Raw genomic sequence first — 20,496 nt, forward strand, 5'->3', positions numbered from 1 at the left:
TAGGCTAGCGATGTGCTAGCAGAGGTCTCCTTTCATCTGGCTCACATCCTCATTCCAAACAAACAAACAAACAAAGCGGCGGGCTTAATGTTTGTTTTGGACCACAACCACAACCACAACCAAGCTCCCCCCACCAGCTTTAATTAGGCACTGGCCCCTTTCATCTTGCCCTTTCATGAATCCTTGCGAGGGGAGCCAAAGCACGCAGCAGCACTGGCCTTTATGTTCCTCTATTGTTACGCTCGTCGATGGAAGGATTGGACCAAGGTGCAGCGTGGTAGGCGAACATTTTACTTTTATTTAAAAATGAACACCGACAAAACCACAAAATACAAAAAACGAATGGAAAATTCTGCAGGCTACACAGCAACTATACAGAAAACAAGATCCCACAAACTAAGGTGGGAAAAAGGCTGCCTAAGTATGATCCCCAATTAGAGACAGCGATAGACAGATGCCTCTGATTGGGAACCATACCCGGCAAACAAAGAAATAGAAAAACTAGAATGCCCACCCAAATCACACCCTGACCTAACCAAATAGAGAAATAAAAAGGCTCTCTAAGGTCAGGGCGTGACATCTATGGTGTTGTTGGAAAGAAAGCCAGTTAGTTTTCAGATGAAGTTTTAACAGTACTTAGGACAGGACCGTTTTTATGTATTTAAAAAAAAATCCTTATTTTACCAGGTAAGTTGACTGAAAACACATTCTCATTTACAGCAACGACCTGGGGAATAGTTACAGGGGAGAGGAGGGGCGATGAATGAGCCAATTGGAAGCGGGCGATTAAGTGACCATGATGGTATGAGGGCCAGATTGGGAATTTAGCCAGGACACCGGGGTTAACACCCCTACTCTGACGATAAGTTCCATGGTATCTTTACTGACCACAGAGACTCAGGTCCAAAAGACGGCACCCTACACAGCTCAATGTCCCCAATCACTGCCCTGGATACCCATTTGATGAGAGATAGAAAGAAAGAGGGATGGAGAGAGGGGGTTTGGGGTGGAGAGAAAGACAGAGAAAGAAAGAGGGTGAGAGAGAGAGAGAGAAACAGGGGGAGGGAGAGAGAGAGAAAGGGGGGAGAGAGAGAGGGGAGAGAGAGAGAGGGAGAGAGAGAGAAAGAAAGAGGGGGAGACCGAGAGAGAGAGAGAGAGAGAGAGAGAGAGAGAGAGAGAGAAAGAGGGGAGAGAGAAAAACAGGGGGAGAGGGAGAGGGAGAAAGGGGGAGAGAGAGATAGAGAGAAAGAAAGAGGGGGAGACCGAGAGAGAGAGAAAGAGGGGGAGAGAGAGAGAGCTGACATAATAATTTAAAAAAAATTATACTTCTGATCACAAAATTATTTTTCTTCTCATTTCCAGAAACCACTCTACAGCTGTATCATCAAAAATGAGAGTAAGTTTCCCAAATCTCCATGACAAGCTGCTAGCCTAAGTCCACCAATCTGAGCGCAAATTTCCAGTGTGATTAAACATGGAGTCAGCTCAGGGCCCTTTGACCTCTGCGAGGAGGAAAAGAGTCACCACTCTGCTTGACGAGCCGTGTTTACGTGCCTGAAAGGCAAGGTCTTGACCTTTGGTCCGCAGAAATGATTTCATCTGTCACGGAGTCAGCCAGCCGATGAAGCCCTTATTTGTATTCGGAGCTGCAATGTGGTGGTTTGAAACTGCCTTGCAGACAAGCCCACCACAGATGTGACAGACATGCCTTTGGGCGATTATGGGGATGTGAGGTCTTGGACTTCCCTGAAGTCTAGCAACTGAGGATCACCCCCAATGTTCACCATGCATATTTAATCAGACTATTCTCTAGGAAATCCTGGAAGTCTACTCTATTCTACTCTTAATTCAGCAAAGAAGAATTCCTGATGCTTGAATGTCGATCATGTTTGCAATGTCTGTCATATATTTTATGAAAATAAAGGCTATTTAAAAACAAAATAGACTAAATATCATTTATAATAATAATAATTAACTATTTTTTATTCGATTCTGTTTACAATTCCATTGAAGTGAATGACTGATGGAAAGCAAGTTGTAACTGTGTTGTCTGTCTGTGCTGCCTCAGTGGGCTCGGTATGCTGCAGCTACGCAGGGAGACACACCAACTGTAGAGAGTACTGCCAGGCTATCTTCCGGACAGACTCTTCCCCAACCGTCTCTCAAATCAAAGCTGTCAAGGAATACTGCCAGAGCATCAGCCCCGAGCTCATTGGCTGTGTGGGCAACTACACCAAGTCTTACCCTATTAGGAGCCCCATAGACAGTAAGTATATCTAATACTGACCTATCAGGAGTGTCGTAGATAATGAGTATATCTAATACTGACGTATCAGGAGCGTCGTAGATAATGAGTATATCTAATACTGACCTATCAGGAGCGTCGTAGATAATGAGTATATCTAATACTGACCTATCAGGAGCTTTGTAGATACTGCGTAAATCTGTGCCTAGTGGTTATGGCGTTGGGCCAGTAACCAAAAGGTTGCTGGATCGACTCCCCGAGCTGACAAGGTAAAAATCTTTCGTTCTGCTCCTGAACAAGGCAGTTAACCCACTGTTCCCCGGTAAGCTGTCTTTGTACATAAGAATTTGTTCTTCTGACTTGCCTAGTTAAATAAAGGTTAAATTTAAAAACAAAAAATTATAATAATAATCTGATACTAACCTATGAGCAACCCCATAGATAATGAGTAGTCTTATACCCAAATAATTGCCCAAGTAAATGCCCCTCGGGAGTAAAGAAAAATATATTTCATTGAATTGAAATACTAATCTATCAGGACCCCATTTAATATAGCCAGTGTGTATCTTATGTGTGTGTTGCCTTCCTCCCATCACTGCCTATCACTAAATTTGTTCGTCCATCCAGGCCTGTACTGCTGCGACCGGGCTGATGAGCCCCACTGCCAGGTGGCGTGCCGGCGCATCCTTCGCACCATGACCACGGAGCATGAGATCATGGAGGGCCTGATCGATGAGTGTGGCAGCCAGCCACTGCCCCAGGACCCGCTGTGGCAGTGCTTCCTGGGCAGCGCCCACCCCCCCACCAAGAGCGAGACGGAGACCTCCCCCACCGCCAAGATGGACGGCGCCAAGCTGCACTGCTGCTCCAAAGCCAATACCTCATTGTGCCGGTTAGTTGGAGTCATTGTACTCTGATGAGATGCTTATAATAATTTATATGCCATTTAGCAGACGCTTTTATCCAAAGCGACAAAGTCAATTGTGCATACATTTTACATATCGGTGGTCCTGGGAGTTGAACCCCCTATCCTGGCATTACAAGGACCATGCTCTACCAACTGAGCTAGCTACAGAGCCTTACGGAAACCACACGAATTTCAAGTTAACACATGAAGTGTTCCAAAAACACATTTTCATGTAATCACATATGACAACATATAAAGCAACATGTGATAACATGAAACTACACATGTGAAAACGTGTTTTCAGATTTCAGATTATTGCAGATTTCAAGATGTACAATTTCAGATGACTTTATACAGTTAGATGGGCCAGAAGGTTAGGCACACTCAAAGTTATGGAGATTTTTACATTGTTCAAAGGCAGTGTACATTTGAGTCTGGTTTTACATTCTTGAGTTGTGTCTCTGTCTGTATGTTTAACTGGGGTTTTGTCAACCAAAAGGGACATGTGTCAGGAGATCAGCACCAACTGGGGCACTCAGACATGGCAGGAGTTTGATCAGATGTGCGAGTACAACCCTGTGGAGACGGACCTGATCACCTGTTTGGCCGACGTCAGGGAGCCCTGCCAGCTGGGCTGTAAGGACCTGGCCTACTGCACCAACTTCAACAACAGGTATGGTATATACCTAGCTACTATACCAGATAGGTAGCTAGGTATATATACCAGCTGTGCCACTAGAGATCCTGGTTAGAGTCCAGGCTCTGTCGCAGCCGGCCGCAACTGTGAGACCCAGCATAGTTAGGGGAGGGTTAGGGGAGGGTTTGGCCGGCAGGGATGTTCTTGTCCCATTGCGCACTAGCGACTCCTGTGGGGGGCCGGGCGCAATGCACGCTGACGCGGTCGGCAGGTGCACGGTGTTTCCTCCGACACATTGGTGCGGCTGGCTTCCAGGTTAAGCGGACATTGTTTCAAGAAGCATTGCGGCTTGGTTGGGTTGTGTTTCGGAGGACGCATGGCTCTTGACCTTTGCCTCTCCCGAGTCCATATGGGAGTTGCAGCGATGGGACAAGACTGTAACTACCAATTGGATACCATGAAATTGGGGAGAAAAAGGAGTAAAAAATTGTTTTAAATAATAAAAAAAATTAATTAAAAAATAACAATTTAAAAGTATTAATTTTTCTTCCACTTTGACATTAGAGTATTTTGTGTAGATTATTGACAAAAAAATGACAATTAAATCCAGTTTTATCCCACTTTGTAACACAAGAAAATGCGGAAAAACTCAAGGGGTGTGAATACTTTCTGAAGGGACTGTATTATTATTATTATTATTATTATAATATAGTTGCAATATATGACACTCTTAACAGATTATTTTATGCATACATTTTTGTATGAGATCCCTGCAGCAAATTCACAACATTTGCATTGTTAGTGCCACGTTTTGAACTGAACCACACAGAACCACACAGGACCACACTGTACCAGACTGTACCAGACTGTACCACACTGTACCAGACCTACAATAGGTCTACAACAGGTCTGGTACCTACTATACTGTACTGTATACTGTACTGACTAACTCAAAATCCAACGTCCACAACGACTGCATACATCCAAAAAGGAGTCTGTAATGCTCTGTTGCATTGATGGGCCTTTTCATTTAGTCACACGTCCACACGCATCCTGCAAACCCATGTTCTCCATCACCTCAACCATTGGGCTGGTCTGACGCAGGCTAGGCTAATGTGATGTTTTTAGTCCTGGAGTGTCACAGGAAGGTCAGGGGAGAAGGCGAGGTTGGGTAGTGAGGGAGTGAGTGCATCCACCCCACCATTTTCCCCAGCCCCGTGGTTGGTGGGTTAGTGGCTCCCATACATAACCCTATGTGCACCTCCAAACCCAAACTGGAACCGACAGCCTAGTAACCACATTAAATAATACACTGCAGTTAACACAATGACATTGGTACGTTTCATGTATTTATCTTTCTGTTTAAACGTTGGTTGTGAAACGAAGCCCTGTGTCTAGTCGCTCCCATGCTAGTCATTATGGCTGGCCAACTGGTTGGGGCCGGGTGAAACCAAGACCTCTGGGGTCTCTTCAGAGAGACAATGACTAGTTGACGACGATGTTGCTTTATAGGCTCTGTGAGTGTTGTGGTCGGCTTCCATGACTCTGTGCTAGGTTGTTTAGAGGTCACCGAGAAAGAAGGAAAGAAAAGGATAGAGAGAAAGTGTGTTTGTGTCTGTCTGTGTGTGTGTGTGTGTGTGTGTGTGTGTGTGTGTGTGTGTGTGTGTGTGTGTGTGTGTGTGTGTGTGTGTGTGTGTGTGTGTGTGTGTGTGTGTGTGTGTGTGCTACTATAGTTTATGATGTGTGGGTTCCCTTCAACAAATTCATTTGACCTTGGAGGCCAGCCATGTCACAGCTTGCTGCATCCTGGCTTGGGACAGGGCCTGAGACCCATGCTGGACGCCATCAAAGCCCGGCGGGCGAACTCACACAAACACACACAGTTCAACAGAATGATCCCCACTCGTGGACTCATCCCCACCAAGCACTGTCCACAAAGCTCCATTCCATTTGCTTTGTCCGGTTTCAAAAGCATTGTTTTTCCAGGCTGAAGTCAGGGACAGAGAAAATATATGATTGGATAGTAGGAGATCTGAAGAACGTGAGCTACAGACTTGAACTTCATCTCATCGCTTGACCTCTTTATCTGTGATATAGTTTTCCATATGTCTTTGTTTGTTGACTGTATCGGTTACAACACAATAATAATGATAACCATAACGTCATGATTATCATAAAACATACTGTATCAACGCTTGAATTGCAGCCCGGCAGGCAAACGATGTAATCAATGTTCAATCAAACAAAAAAAGTAATTGAAACTTCTCATGGTAGGCCCTCGTAGAGAAGATTTGGAAATCCCAAGTATTCCATGTATTATTTTCATTGGAGAAGATCAATGAATTCCTCTTTAGATGATGGCACCGCTGCTCCCCACTGTGGGATTTAGAGTACAGACAAACAAAGGCTAGCTCTCATTTCCTTTGAAGGAGTCCCGGGGCCATTGCACGAGAGTCTTCCCCCCCTCAGGGGTTCAAAAGCTGGGGTGACCAGCGGCGTGGGGGCACATTCGCAGTATGGAAGTTAAATAGGGCTGGAGGCTAAAAAAAACATTGTGACCTCTGTCTGTCTGTCTGGCTGGCTATCTGTCTGTCTGTCTGTCCATCCACCCGTCTGTCTGCCTGTCTGTCTGGACAATATTCTTTTCCTGGCATGGCCCAAGGCCCACCAAAGCCCTTGGCAGGAAGTCTCAATCCACATGCCAATCATTCTGAGAGGGAAGTGGGGTAAAGAGGTCATGTACACACACCCAGGCCCCAGGATGTTGACTCCGGTTGACTCAAGGTGACTTTGTAGCCAGACCACTAACTTTGATTTAACTCTTATCGTTCTAGTTACTGACTGAGAGTATGGAAACGGTTGCCATAAGCACCATGCCTATTTTAAGTTAATCTGTCTTTATTAAGAAGAAAATATTGAGTTACATGAGGAATAGCTGACTCACTGACTGTATTGAGCCTGCTTGGTGAAAATGAAATGTATTTAATAACAATCCTAAATACCTATGCTTTAATTGGAGACACTTTCCTTCCTTTCCATCTGGGGGGTTTTCAATGTGTAGAGAGACATAAAAGAGTGAGAGTGAGAATAGGAACGAGTCACTGTAAATAAAAGTGAAGAGGTCATTAAAGTTTATTTTTGGGTGGAGTGGAAAACCTCTGTGACCGTTACCCACTACCCACCCATGGGGTCACATGTCCTGGAGCTGAGGTAAGGCTGTGGTCTCTCTGCTTGTGGTCAAGACATCACTTTCCTTCCCCCTCTCTCACACACACACACACACACACACACACACACACACGCACACACACACACACACCAGAGGTGTGGACTCCAGTCACATGACTTGGACTCACAAATTTGAAGACTTGAGACTGACTTGATATAAAATAACTGAACCCTCAAGACTCGGGACTCGACTTTGACTTGAGACTGATGACTTGAAATTATATTTCCGTGTTTTGTAACGTTTTGACACTCATTTTGTGGCACAGAGTTGCCGTGGATTACTCTCAGTATTTTGCAAAAATTGGCTAGTTAAACATACACTTGGTCCTCTGATTGGACCAGAAAACTGTCAATCAACACAGGTCGAGTGAGCTAGTGGTCCTCCTTTGAGGGGTGCGAGTATGAAACTGAATGGGAAGAATCCATATTGTTCATAGTTTACATATTTTAATAGATTACATAGGTAGGCTATAAGTCTACCATTTGTATTTGATATTTATACATTTGCCTATTTGATCTGGTCACGAACATAGGCCTACGGCATTGCACCAAATGATTGTCTCAAAAACATCTTATCTGTGCTTCAGAAACGAAGAGTTGAGCGTCTTGACCAATGACCAGTCATCAGCATTGGCGCGCAAAGGCGGGCGCACATATTCAGATTAGTGACCAGAAAGCACTTGTTTAATTTTCTCCGGGTTATGCCGACAGAAACAGAGTAGCCTACGTTTTCATTATCCATATAGACTGCAGTTTAGCAGTCTGCTACGAACATATATTTCCCAGAACAATTGTCTACATGGCGATTTCATTGATCATTTTCATATTTCAGATAGTCCTAGTTTGGGTGAGTTAATTAGGCTATATACATCAGTTCTGCGTACTGGCTTGTCTGAAGAGAGCTGTAACATCGCACTGCCTTCAATACTTATGGGATGAAGATGTAACATTCTGGCGAATTTATTACGATATTTGTGAGGAAGAGAAAGGCTAAAGACAGACCATGCTTTCTAACCGCTGCATACAGCAGATCATCAACCTCTGCTGCTGTCACGTCCTGACCCTGGTATGAGGTCATTCTTCCCTAGTAGATTGGTCAGGGCGTGACAGGGTGGGTGTTTCGTCTATGTGTTTTGGGTTTTCTGTTTTCTATGTGGGTTGTCTAGTGTTTCATTCTATGTTGTCATTTTCTATGTTGTGGCCAGGTATGGTTTCCAATCAGAGGCAGCTGTCTATCGTTGTCTCTGATTGGAAGCCATACTTAGGCAGCCTGTTTTTCATGGGGTTTTGTGGGTGGTTGTTTCCGTTTAGTTTAGTGTACCGGACGGGACTGTTCTCGGTCTTTTGTTGTTTTGTTGTTGAAAGTGTATTTCATTAAAGACAAAGAATGAGCACTATACACGCTGCGCCTTGGTCTCCTTTCAACGACCCCGTTGACAGCTGCTTACAACTAGGCTGTACGATCCTGCTTGCTCTGGACATAACAGAAGTGACATAACATCCCTAGTTGATCATGACTGTTAACATAAATGACTTTCAGCACAAAATGCAGGTGCAAAACGCAGTTTATTTCTGTGTCTTGCGTTTTTATTTATGGATGTAATGACACATTCATAGCCGCATGGATGTAATGACACATTCATAGCCTCAGGAAGTAGGGGTGTTGAGGGTGCTGTAGCACCCCTGAAAAAGTATTTTTTCAGAAAGTAGTGCACTGGGCCTTTAATATTAGTGACCGATATAGCTGTCTGTAGCACCCCGCCATCCAACACAATTCATTTCATGTAACGTTTTTTAGTTTTTTTTTTACATGACTTGACACTTGACTAGAAAAAACTTGTGACTGGACTTGACTTGCTCTTAGAATGCATGACTTGGAATGGACTCGAAACTCGTTCTACTTGTGACTCGACTTGAGACCCGGACCTTGTGACTTGAGAATTGCTGGTGACTCGAATAATAGTAACTTGGTCCCACCTCTGACACACACAAACACACACACACACACACACACGGCAAGGCAGCATGAGTGGCCAGTGGGAGATTTTAAAGGCTGTTATTAAATCAACCACTGGCTGGAGATCAGCGCTAGACCACATCCAACCTCAGCCCCGGAAATATCCCTCCCTCACCCAGCCCACACTGGACCTACATAAATCTACCAATCAGCCGGTCCACACTGGACCTACATAAACCTACCAATCAGCCGGTCCACACTGGACCTACATAAACCTACCAATCAGCCGGTCCACACTGGACCTACATAAACCTACCAATCAGCCGGTCCACACTGGACCTACATAAACCTACCAATCAGCCGGTCCACACTGGACCTACATAAACCTACCAATCAGCCGGTCCACACTGGACCTACATAAACCTACCAATCAGCCGGGCCACACTGGACCTACATAAACCAACCAATCAGCCTGGCCACACTGGACCTACATAAACCTACCAATCAGCCGGTCCACACTGGACCTACATAAACCTACCAATCAGCCGGTCCACACTGGACCTACATAAACCACCAATCAGCCGGTCCACACTGGACCTACATAAACCTACCAATCAGCCGGTCCACACTGGACGGACATGAAAGACATGTAGATCATTAAAGAAAATAGTCCTCGCCCCAGCAACAGGTTTCTTCAGGAAGTAGTGCTTCTCGGCCCCAGCCGTTGGTCTTTTGTTCCTGGCTTGTATCTGGGATGTTTCTGCAGTGACTAATAGTAGTAAACAGTGGCCGTCCGGCTGGCCGGGGTGTGACATCATCACAGCCACATCCATGTGCCGTTGAGCTGTGGACACAACATCTGGACTCACAGGGCAGAGTGAACACGCAACCCATTAGACAGAGAGAGGTAGTGTTGTGTGTTACGTTTTGGTGTATATGGACATGGGTTTTTGTCTTCTGTAGTATGATTCCCTTTGTGACTCACTTTGTGTCCGTGTCCTAACCTCGAGTCGAAGCAACCTAGCACCCATCCCAAATATGTTAACTGATTCGCTGTGTTTCTGTTGTGTGCACATTTGTATTCATTCTGATAGATGCGTGTTCTATTGAGTCCTTCTGCTACTTCTATCACGTCTCCCGGTCTTATTGACTCCAGGCCCACTGAGCTGTTCCGTAGCTGTAACATCCAATCAGACCAGGGCGCCATGAACGACATCAAGCTGTGGTCCAATGGGACGATCAAGATGCCCTTTATGAACATCCCCGTCCTGGACATCAGGAAGTGTCGTCCGGAGATGTGGAAGGCTGTGGCCTGCGCCCTGCAGATCAAACCCTGCTACAGCAAGTCCCGCGGTAGCGTCATCTGCAAGTACGTACCCTCTGTTCTCATTCTGTTAATTGACTTCACGTATTTAGTATGACTTTGGTCTAGTTTCCCAGACCCAGGTTAAGCCAACTCCTGGACTAAAAAGTGTCCATTGGAGAATCCCCATTTAAAGTGCTTTTTAGTCCAGGGATTGGCTTAATGTGGGTTTGCTGTTAATGCGTTACCATTTATCCCGCCTTTGAGAGAACATTCTATCTTGAAATCACCCACCTGGTAAAATAAAGTTAATAAATAGTTAAATAAGTACATACAGCATCCCACCTTCACCTTCAACCGACTCCCGTTGTCACAGTAAAAAGTCCCCCTCAGGAAATGACCGACAAAGTACCAGCTGGAACTAAAAACCACATGAACCAAATCCAGGTGATCTCATATAGAGCGCTCTGCTGACACAACATGTAGTGAGATTGACTCAGGGAGGAGGATGTTGTGGTTTCTGCATGGCTTGACTCACTATCCCACCTCAGGTTATTTACGTGCAGATCCTTTGACTGAAAGCAAATCTTTTGATTGGAGCTTTTTCCTCTGAGAGCAATCACACCTGGGCTTCTGTCAGGCTGAATGGGGTAGTTAGCATGTTAGTGACTGTGGTTAACACACCAGCATTTACCTGTACACTAGACTAGCCCTCAGGGCTGTAACAGCCAATGTATGTGGAGGCCTTATCAATGTGGTCTGGAGCGTGTTCCAGCTGACAGGCTTTATTCACAGGCGCTACACGTGTGTGACAGTGGCCTTTTGTTGCACCTTTATTTACATTTGCATTTCTAGGGGGAGCCCTTGGGCAGACACACACACACACACACATAGACAGACAGACAGACACACACACTCCTTCATTGTTCTGGAGGTAGGGGGGGATTAGGCCTCCTCACGCTACCCCTTTCAGAGTCATTCTTCCTGGGCTGCTTTGGGATGTCAGGGGGCCTTTCTGGAGCTCTGTATCCCCCGCCCAGGCTCTCCCTCCCTCTATACCCAGCCACAGAGGACAAAGACGGGATGTCAGTGAGCGATGGCAGGGCAGAACCCCACATACATCAGTCAGGGCTTAGATTGGCATGTTGTATTGGCCCTGTCCAGTACAACTAAACGCTGTGGCTCCGCTGTTCATGTCTGAGCAAGAAATGTCTGTGTGTGTGTGTGTGTGTGTGTGTGTGTGTGTGTGTGTCTATGTGTGTACGTGTACATGAGTGTGTGTGTGTATGCATGCTTATGCCCATGTACAAATAATCCGTCTCTTTAAATAATTACTCATACACAGCCTGTACAACTCAACTTAATCTCTTAATCTTTGGCTCTCGGGTGAATGACTTTTCTATCACACATAATTGTTTTGTCAATCCTATTTGGCTCAGTGTGTGGAATGCCAGGTGTACCATGCTGATTACCTGCAGCACAAAGGTACGTTATTACACTGGCCCGCTCAAGGCAACAGAAACGCAACATGCATTCTTAACTCAGTGTGGGTAAGAAAAGCTGAGACCGCAATAAAGGACTGGAAAGGAAATTACACCCCAGGATGGCAAATCAACAGAGCAGACAGACGGTTGGGAATGTAACATATGGGCCAGTGGCAAGCCTGAGAGCAGCCCAAGTCACTTCAAACGCAAGTCCAGCACTTTAATGTCTGCACCTAAGCTTTCCCGGCACTAGGAGGATGCTGTGCGATGTATGCAGGGAATAGGAATCTGTCTTGTGTTTCGTCTGACCTCACTTTCAATAATGGCCTTCTGCTGTATCTGTCAAGTCAGACCATGCTACAGTATGTCTCTGTTTGTATCCACAAGAAAATGTGACCTGGCTAAACTCTAAACTGGGTTAAAGTTCATCATCTTTAAACTGTTTGAAACGGTTTTTAGATAGTGTGTTGCACTGAATGAAAATCTTTCACAGTCAAATACGAACTAGAAAGACGTTTCAAGTTACGTTGCCGTAAATGCTGCATAGCCTTCGATCATTTCGAAACACCTTGCAGTGTTGCGATTAGGTTTGCAAAATTCAGCGAACTCTCAATAAATCCTGTTTGGATGATTCCGGATGTCCTGCTTATTCCCTACTAATTCCAGGAAGACCAGGGACGTTCCCGGAATTATGCAACCCTTTTTGCAATAGTGAATGTTCCTCACCCTGTCCTTCACTGGCTGTTTCCCCTGCTGTTGACAACCCTTCAGGTCGGACTGTGTGGACATCCTGACACAGTGTGGGGACCACAAACGCTTCCACGAGGGACAGACGGCCGAGCGCATCTGTGAGATCCTGTCCCCCATAGATGACCCTGAACGCTGCATCCCCCTGGAGAGATATCTCAGTGAGTGGGACTGTATGTGTGTGTGTGTGTGTGTGTGTCTTTGAACAGCTAACACCGTTTCCTTACCATTACCAATTGAAAGGACTTACCGATTTACGTGATTCATATTTCACACAATGAAAAAGTATTTGAATTGAATGTTGATTACACATACATGCAAGGAGTCCAGGTATTACAAGGGTAAATGATTCATCTCAGAGCTCTCTAAAGCTTAAAATTAAATTGCTCATTGGATCCCCACACAGCTCCTAGCTCCCTGGGTAACATCATTGAGGAGGTCATCCACCCCTGTAACCCCAACCCCTGTCCCAGCAACCACCTGTGTGAGGTGAACAGGAAGGGCTGTCAGCCAGGACAGGACTGCCTGCCCTTCTTCTGTGTGCCTGGTACAGTATAACAATATACCATACCTCCACCTAACCCGTACCCACTGTACATAGAGACACACTGTTTTGAGCTTGTTCTTCTGAGTAGTATTTCACGGTATATCGAAACGCCTGTACTTTTTCCATACTACAAACATGTAAAACGATTTGGTAATAGAATTTTGTTACTTTCGGTTCTTCTATCAAATGTGTCTCACCAACTAAATGTATTGAACTTATTAGAAAAGTAATTCATTTGCCCAAGTTTATTATAAAAGCAAACAGAATGTTTCAGTGGTTCGTATTCCCTGCAGCTTCCTGACCCAGATATCGATTCATAGTGAACCGTTTTTGGATGGCGCAAACAACAACAGTAATTGTGTGATGGGGGGGATGCAGGGTGGTGTTCCAAACAAAACAACTGCATGTGTGCTCGCTCTAGTTCCTCAACGGCACAGCTAGGAGAGCTAAAAAAACTCCTTACAGTTCAAGACTCTTCTCTGAGTCATAAAAGTGCATTGAAATGACTTAAGGAACTGTGCACACTGAGACACCAGTTAGTCCTCTCACTCAAACCCTTGTCATTTTATTTGCCTTATGTTGAACCTACCCCGCATTTCCCAGGATTACTGTTATCATGTTACTGAATGTATCCAGAGTATTTTGAGTTTATGTTATCAACAAATTTGGCAAAAAGTACAGTAAATGTAAAATGCACATAAAATCAACAGTGTAATGTTTGGTTTCAGTCTTGTGTCAGGTGAACTGTTGTGTCCTCAACTTTGGTCTAATCATTTCCCCATAATCTCCAAACTGTTCCCTTTCAATTGCTACCCTGGTTATGCATATGCTTTTCATATTTCTTCTGTAGGCCAATTCCCACGAGGGTAAAGGGTTGAGTTAAGCATTGTTGTGGACTTGTATCGTTTTTCTATTTAAAAAAGTGTGATTTTGAGAGTGACCCCCCCCCCCAAAAAAAGGGACAAAACAGTCCTTCTTCCTGATTTCTTTTTTCAGTGGCATTGTTTTGTTATTGAGTATAATGATACTAAACCTGGTATCATGACATCACTGCTGCTAGGAGAAGGCAATGTGTCATAGCATACTATACCGTCTTGTGCCCCTAGGAGGCGCCTATGTCCACTGTAAATACATGTGTATATGTGTAGACGTCAACAGTTAGTCTGACTGCACTGTGTTCTGTGTGTGTGTGTGTGTGTGTGTGTGTACGTACGTGCGTGCGTGTGTGTGCAGGCTGTAAACTGGGCGAAGCCTCAGAGTTCCTGGTCCACCTGGAAGCCCGTATCCAGGTGCCCATGCGTAATGGGCAGGCGGGTTGCTTCGAGGTGTGTACCTGTGGCCAGAGTGGAAGGCTGGAGAACTGTGCCGAGATGCCCTGCATAGACACCTCCAAGACTTGCATTGTTGGGGGACAAAGAAAAAGTAAGCTGCCGCTTCCTTGTTCTAAATGGCTCGAATTCATATGACACTTTTCAGTAGATCTTACTATTTTCAAAGCACCGAGCACTTTACATTGTGTGAGGGTAGTTTTATTTGCCCCATTCACCACCAATGTGTAGCATCCATCTGGTTTTCAGCTATAAAGGAACAATTTAGACATGCCGACATTGGGCAAATTTGTTGTTATACGTCTGAAGCCGACAACTGACAGTTGTCGGACCACAATTGTGTTCAATAGGCGCAAAACGGGAAAACGTGGAAGCACAAAACCTGAACTCAAAAAAAGGAACCCTTTTTTTATATATTCCGTATCAAAACATTTTGCTACCCATGCCCTGCTGAACACAACCCAGGAGTTGACTCGGGACTGGAGAGAGCTCTCTGTGGATGAGTTGTTGGTGCTATTGTGCCTGGTTGTGAAAGTGCTTCCTGTAGTGTAAACATCACTGCCACTCTCCTTCTTCCCCTAGCAGCATGGAAACACTACATTAAAAAAAAAACTAAAAATAAGGCACCCAACCAACCGCATGTTGGTATTTCCTTCCCGCGGTCTCCCTCTGGCCCGCCCTATATGTCAATACTGTGACTTGAAAGGAGCCTGCTGCCAGTCTCTCTCTCTCTCTCTCTCTCTCTCTCTCTCTCTCTCTCTCTCTCTCTCTCTCTCTCTCTCTCTCTCTCTCTCTCTCTCTCTCTCTCTCTCTCTCTCTCTCTCTCTCTCTCTCTCTCTCTCTCTCTCTCTCTCTCTCTCTCTCTCTCTCTCTCTCTCTCTCTCTCTCTCTCTCTCTCTCTCTCTCTCTCTCTCTCTCTCTCTCTCTCTCTCTCTCTCTCTCTCCCCATCATCTAACACACATACACACTCTCCTGTGAACAGCAGGGAAGAATTCAGCATAGAGTAACCACATCCCCCTCCAGGCTACACATGGCCTTAGTCACTGTGATGTTGCCCCTAGTGGCTGATCATATCCCCATAGAGAAACAACACTGAACAACAGGATTGTCTTTCATATCTAGGTTTTATATTAGCATTTTCCCCCCCCCCCCCCTTCCCCCCTTTGTTTAATGTACCGGCTTTGAATCTACATTTGTTTGAACCCAAATCAGTTTATTGCTTTTGCTTTTATGTTTGTTTTCGCTCCGGGTTCAAAAGGGGGGTCAGACGTTTCAGCCTTATTTGACACAGATGTGGTTTGCCTGAGAGTGAGAGTGGTGGGGCTTTGGAGTTCTTATATCCAGCATTAGGAGAGGAACATGAAGTAATCCTATAGGGAAGCCTTAGTTTAGTTAAAGATCATTTTTGATGTTTCAGATCCTAAAGAAATCAAGCTAAGGTATACCAGGACAGCCCAAACCTGAGGGTTGCTTTAACTTCTACAGACTGTCTTGTAGATGTGGCCTGTGTGGTCTAGCAGTTAGAGCCGCAGACCCTGGAACACACATACTGTACCAGAGTTGTCATGGTTTCAAATCCCACCCACGCCCTTCTGAATCGCAATCTTCCCTGCCATCTCTCCATTGTCCTATTTGTTCAATAAAAAAAACAATAACAAACACGTAAGGAGTGGGACTGCCCCACGGACACAGCAGAAGAGTATCTTGTAGAAGTCAAGTCTCATATTAGCTCCCAGGTCTAATACTGTTGTGACGTAGTGAGGTGGACCCAGGTGCAGAGAAGAGACCAGACGAGGAATCAGTGGTTAAGGAGAAAGGTGGAACCATGACAACTGTAGGTGCCATGACCCAGATCGCATAGTTTAAGTCTATCAGCTGCTGGAGGACTCAGTGTCAGATAACAGTTACATTTGCAGCCCAATTACCACTGAAATCAGACAAGGTCTCACAGAGTGACGATGTGTCCTTGTCCTACAGACCATGGGACGTCGTTCAGGGTAGACTGCCACCCCTGTTCCTGCTTCGCTGGAGAGACCATCTGCTCCACCCGCCAGTGCCTAAGCGCCGACAGCTCAGACGAGGACCGCCGCCGCTTCACCGGTGTGTGTGTGAGAGAGAGACAAAGAACAGTGTGTGTGTTGATGGTCTTATTGCTATATTGTAATGTTTATTTTTTCCTGATCCTGAAAGTATTTTTCTCTAATCTCTCTCCCCCTGCCCCTCTCTCCTCCTCTCCGTAGGGCTCCCATGTGGTTGCCCTGACCGCTTCGTGCCAGTGTGTGCCCGTAATGGCCGCACTTACCCCAGTGCCTGTGTGGCCCGCTGCATGGGCTTCAAAGACAACCAGTTTGTGTTTGGCCACTGCCGCAGCAGCGACCCCTGTTCCCCCAACCCCTGCCAGAAGAACCAGAGGTGAGATACTCCATCACTCCTTCTTTCCTTCAATCATTTGTTTATTGGAATAATGATTGATTTAACACAATTAGATTGGTGAGTGCTTAGGTTCCACTATGTGCATGCCATGTCCGATCAATGATTACTTCAAGGAAGGGAGGTAGGAAGGATGCATTTTCAAAGCATTCCATACAGCCTTAGTGGATAAGACTGGACACCTCCACTCTAGAGGACGCTATATCTCTCCTAACAGAGGCTTTGAGCCCTGATCCTATTCCACCTCAGTCAACTAGCAATGTTCCCTCAAAAGAATGTAGACGTTGAGCAAATTTCAGGTCTGCTGAGCGCAAACTTGAATGTTGCGTTTTTTGATGCAATCAACCACTTTACAAAATCAAATGCATTATTATTCCCATACCATTATTACAGAGAATCAGACAAATTATGCTACCCTCTGCCTATTGGCTACATAGCTTGTCTCAAAATACAATACTGGGGGGAAAAAAGTACTACCTGACTTGCTTTTCAAAAATATGAAATGCACACATTTTGTGCTCTTGTAGGAAGTAATCCCTTCCCTATTGCTGACTAGAAATGATCTATAACTGGGCTAATAACTTAGTAACTACTGCACCAAAGGATATGAACAACATGTGCACACATGGCTACATGCAGCTCTCGCTTTGATCTCAAAACAAGTGCATCTACTCATGACTGCTCATGCTGTAAACCCAGTCCAGTTCAAAGTGAATGGCACAGATCCCTATATGGCACTGGTCTATTTGCATATAGGCCTACTGTAGCTCTGATTGTTTATGCTGGCGCTGGTCTGTGTAGAGTACTGGCTGAGTCGTATGTGTCAATGCAATAGATTTCTACTCTGATGCATTCTGCCTACAACAAAATCTCTTGCATAGTTTGTTTTGTTTCAGTATGTTGCATTGAAAGTAGCTAATATTGTGTTGATTCAATCACAATTGCCACAGTAAAGGGAAACGTTAATCGTGTTAACAGGGAAATCTCTAGAACAGTGGTCACCAACCTTTTCTGAGTCAAGATCACTTTGAGTCAAAATGCAAGTCGAGATCTACCACCCTGATTTTTTTTAACATGACTTAAAAAACGTAAGCCTATGCAACATTAACCAATTAAAAACAGCACTGTAGCAATGAGGTTTGTGCAGTAAGCTATAGGCCCAATACAGTTTTTATTATTATATAAAAACATTTGAGGTAAGCTATATGATCACATGGGTAATAGATCCATTGTTGTATTACTTGTGAGGCACAGCTGAGTGACCATATATTTAAGTCATTCGCTTTTTATTTGTGTTTTACCTGCATCTGATGGTCAGTCTCAACATCCCTCCGCTCTCTCTTTCCTCCACTGACACTGACCAAAAAAGAGACACCGTCTTCCAGCTGATGGCAAAACTCGAGTTGTACCGCATTATTTCTGCCTCATGCACAAATTTATGTTGAACAGAGAAAGTGAAATATTCCTCGATATTAAAAAAGACCAAAGCCGCTAATAATAACAACAACGCAAGCCCATAGATACACTTTCCTACTCATTCATTACTGCTGCAGTACTTGTTGTAGCGCTGAGTGGAAGTAGGAAGAATGCACATTTTATGGCTTATAAGTGTTGAATACAAAATGTTGACAGTGCTGAGTGAGAACTTAAACATAAACTCACTCATAAAAACTGCAGCTCTTTGCTGTGTTTGTTGACAGTCTCTCTCTAGTCATAGTTTTAAACATTTTGAAATCTAACAGTATCAACTTTGCTGTAGATGTATTTTATGCCTGCAAAAATTGTAATCTGAGCCATCCGATTGGCCAGCGGTAGGCCTATAGTGCACTTGATTTGCTCTCTGGGCCCGCCGGGAAGGAAGAGTTTATCTTCAGACACATTAAATGGTGAAAAATGGCAACAGTTCGCCTACCCGGCGTGGAGAGCTGCTGAATCCGGTGCACCTACCGCCAACAGCCCAAGACAAATAAAAAAAAATAGGAACACAAGGCTTTATCATTCGTTTTTTTTTACAGAAATGTTTGGAGACCGACTAGGAATGCATTGGAGATCTACCGGTTGGTTACCACTGCTATAGAAAGTTGAGTGCAATCTCGTGCTTCTCTCTGTGGGCTAATATTTGTTCTGCGTGGCAGTCCCGGGAAGCTGCGCTGCAGTCTCAGGAAGCTGCGCTGCAGTCTCAGGAAGCTGCGCTGCAGTCTCAGGGCTACTGCAAGCAGACGCACAACTTAGAGGGAACATTGTCCACTAGTGTAGTGTTATTTCCTCTCTTGATAGATCCTATTTTCCTGCACCCTTCTCCTCTCTTCCGCTTTTTCTTGAAATCCCCCTCTCAAACGTCCTCGTATCCAGTGGTTGTTTATTCAGGTGTGGCCAGGCTGTGTGTCCCCCTGTGATTGCCGGCGGTAACTGTGTCATAAGGCGCGCCTGTATGGGGTGTGTTGTTGTAACCCTCCCCTCCGGAATGGCCTTGAGCTCCCAGAGCCCTGAGGATCACTCCCTCTTCCCCATAGAGCGTCATCCATCTAACATCACCTACTCTTCCCCAGACAGCATCGTCCATCTAACATCACCCACTCTTCCCCAGACAGCATCATCCATCTAACATCACTCCCTCTTCCCCAGACAGCGTCATCCATCAAACATCGCTCCCTCTTCCCCAGACAGCATCGTCCATCTAACATCGCTCCCTCTTCCCCAGACACCATCATCCATCTAACATCGCTCCCTCTTCCCCATAGAGCGTCATCCATCTAACATCACTCCCTCTTCCCCAGACATCATCATCCATCTAACATCACTCCCTCTTCCCCATAGAGCGTCATCCATCTAACATCACTCCCTCTTCCCCAGACATCATCATCCATCTAACATCACCCACTCTTCCCCAGACAGCATCATCCATCTAACATCACTCCCTCTTCCCCAGACAGCATCGTCCATCAAACATCGCTCCCTCTTCCCCAGACAGCATCGTCCATCTAACATCGCTCCCTCTTCCCCAGACACCATCATCCATCTAACATCGCTCCCTCTTCCCCAGACAGCATCATCCATCTAACATCACTCCCTCTTCCCCATAGAGCGTCATCCATCTAACATCACTCCCTCTTCCCCAGACATCATCATCCATCTAACATCACCCACTCTTCCCCAGACAGCATCGTCCATCTAACATCACTCCCTCTTCCCCAGACAGCGTCATCCATCAAACATCGCTCCCTCTTCCCCAGACAGCATCGTCCATCTAACATCGCTCCCTCTTCCCCAGACACCATCATCCATCTAACATCGCTCCCTCTTCCCCAGACAGCATCGTCCATCTAACATCGCTCCCTCTTCCCCAGACATCATCATCCATCTAACATCACCCACTCTTCCCCAGACAGCATCGTCCATCTAACATTGCTCCCTCTTCCCCAGACAGCGTCATCCATCTAACATTGCTCTCTCTTCCCCAGACAGCATCGTCCATCTAACATCGCTCCCTCTTCCCCAGACAGCATCGTCCATCTAACATTGCTCCCTCTTCCCCAGACACCATCATCCATCTAGCATTGCTCTCTCTTTCCCAGACAGTGTCATCCATCTAACATTGCTCTCTCTTCCCAGACAGCATCGTCCATCTAACATTGCTCCCTCTTCCCCAGACAGCATCGTCCATCTAACATCGCTCCCTCTT

At 45.4% G+C, this 20,496-nt stretch overlaps 1 protein-coding gene across 1 annotated transcript in view; it reads left to right on the plus strand.

Moving 5' to 3' along the window:
* Positions 1-20,496, plus strand: part of LOC115195638 (reversion-inducing cysteine-rich protein with Kazal motifs) — a 56,582-nt gene that overhangs the window by 24,958 nt on the left and 11,128 nt on the right. The window contains exons 7-16 of the mRNA XM_029755713.1: positions 1,363-1,396; positions 2,069-2,266; positions 2,873-3,137; positions 3,652-3,825; positions 10,131-10,343; positions 12,533-12,669; positions 12,915-13,055; positions 14,289-14,477; positions 16,362-16,484; positions 16,625-16,796. Of these exons, the coding sequence (XP_029611573.1) occupies positions 1,363-1,396; positions 2,069-2,266; positions 2,873-3,137; positions 3,652-3,825; positions 10,131-10,343; positions 12,533-12,669; positions 12,915-13,055; positions 14,289-14,477; positions 16,362-16,484; positions 16,625-16,796 (1,646 nt within the window). The remainder of the gene's footprint in view (positions 1-1,362; positions 1,397-2,068; positions 2,267-2,872; positions 3,138-3,651; positions 3,826-10,130; positions 10,344-12,532; positions 12,670-12,914; positions 13,056-14,288; positions 14,478-16,361; positions 16,485-16,624; positions 16,797-20,496) is intronic.

The sequence above is a fragment of the Salmo trutta genome, chromosome 6 (assembly GCF_901001165.1).
Source record: "Salmo trutta chromosome 6, fSalTru1.1, whole genome shotgun sequence".
In the NCBI taxonomy this organism is placed as follows: domain Eukaryota; kingdom Metazoa; phylum Chordata; class Actinopteri; order Salmoniformes; family Salmonidae; genus Salmo; species Salmo trutta.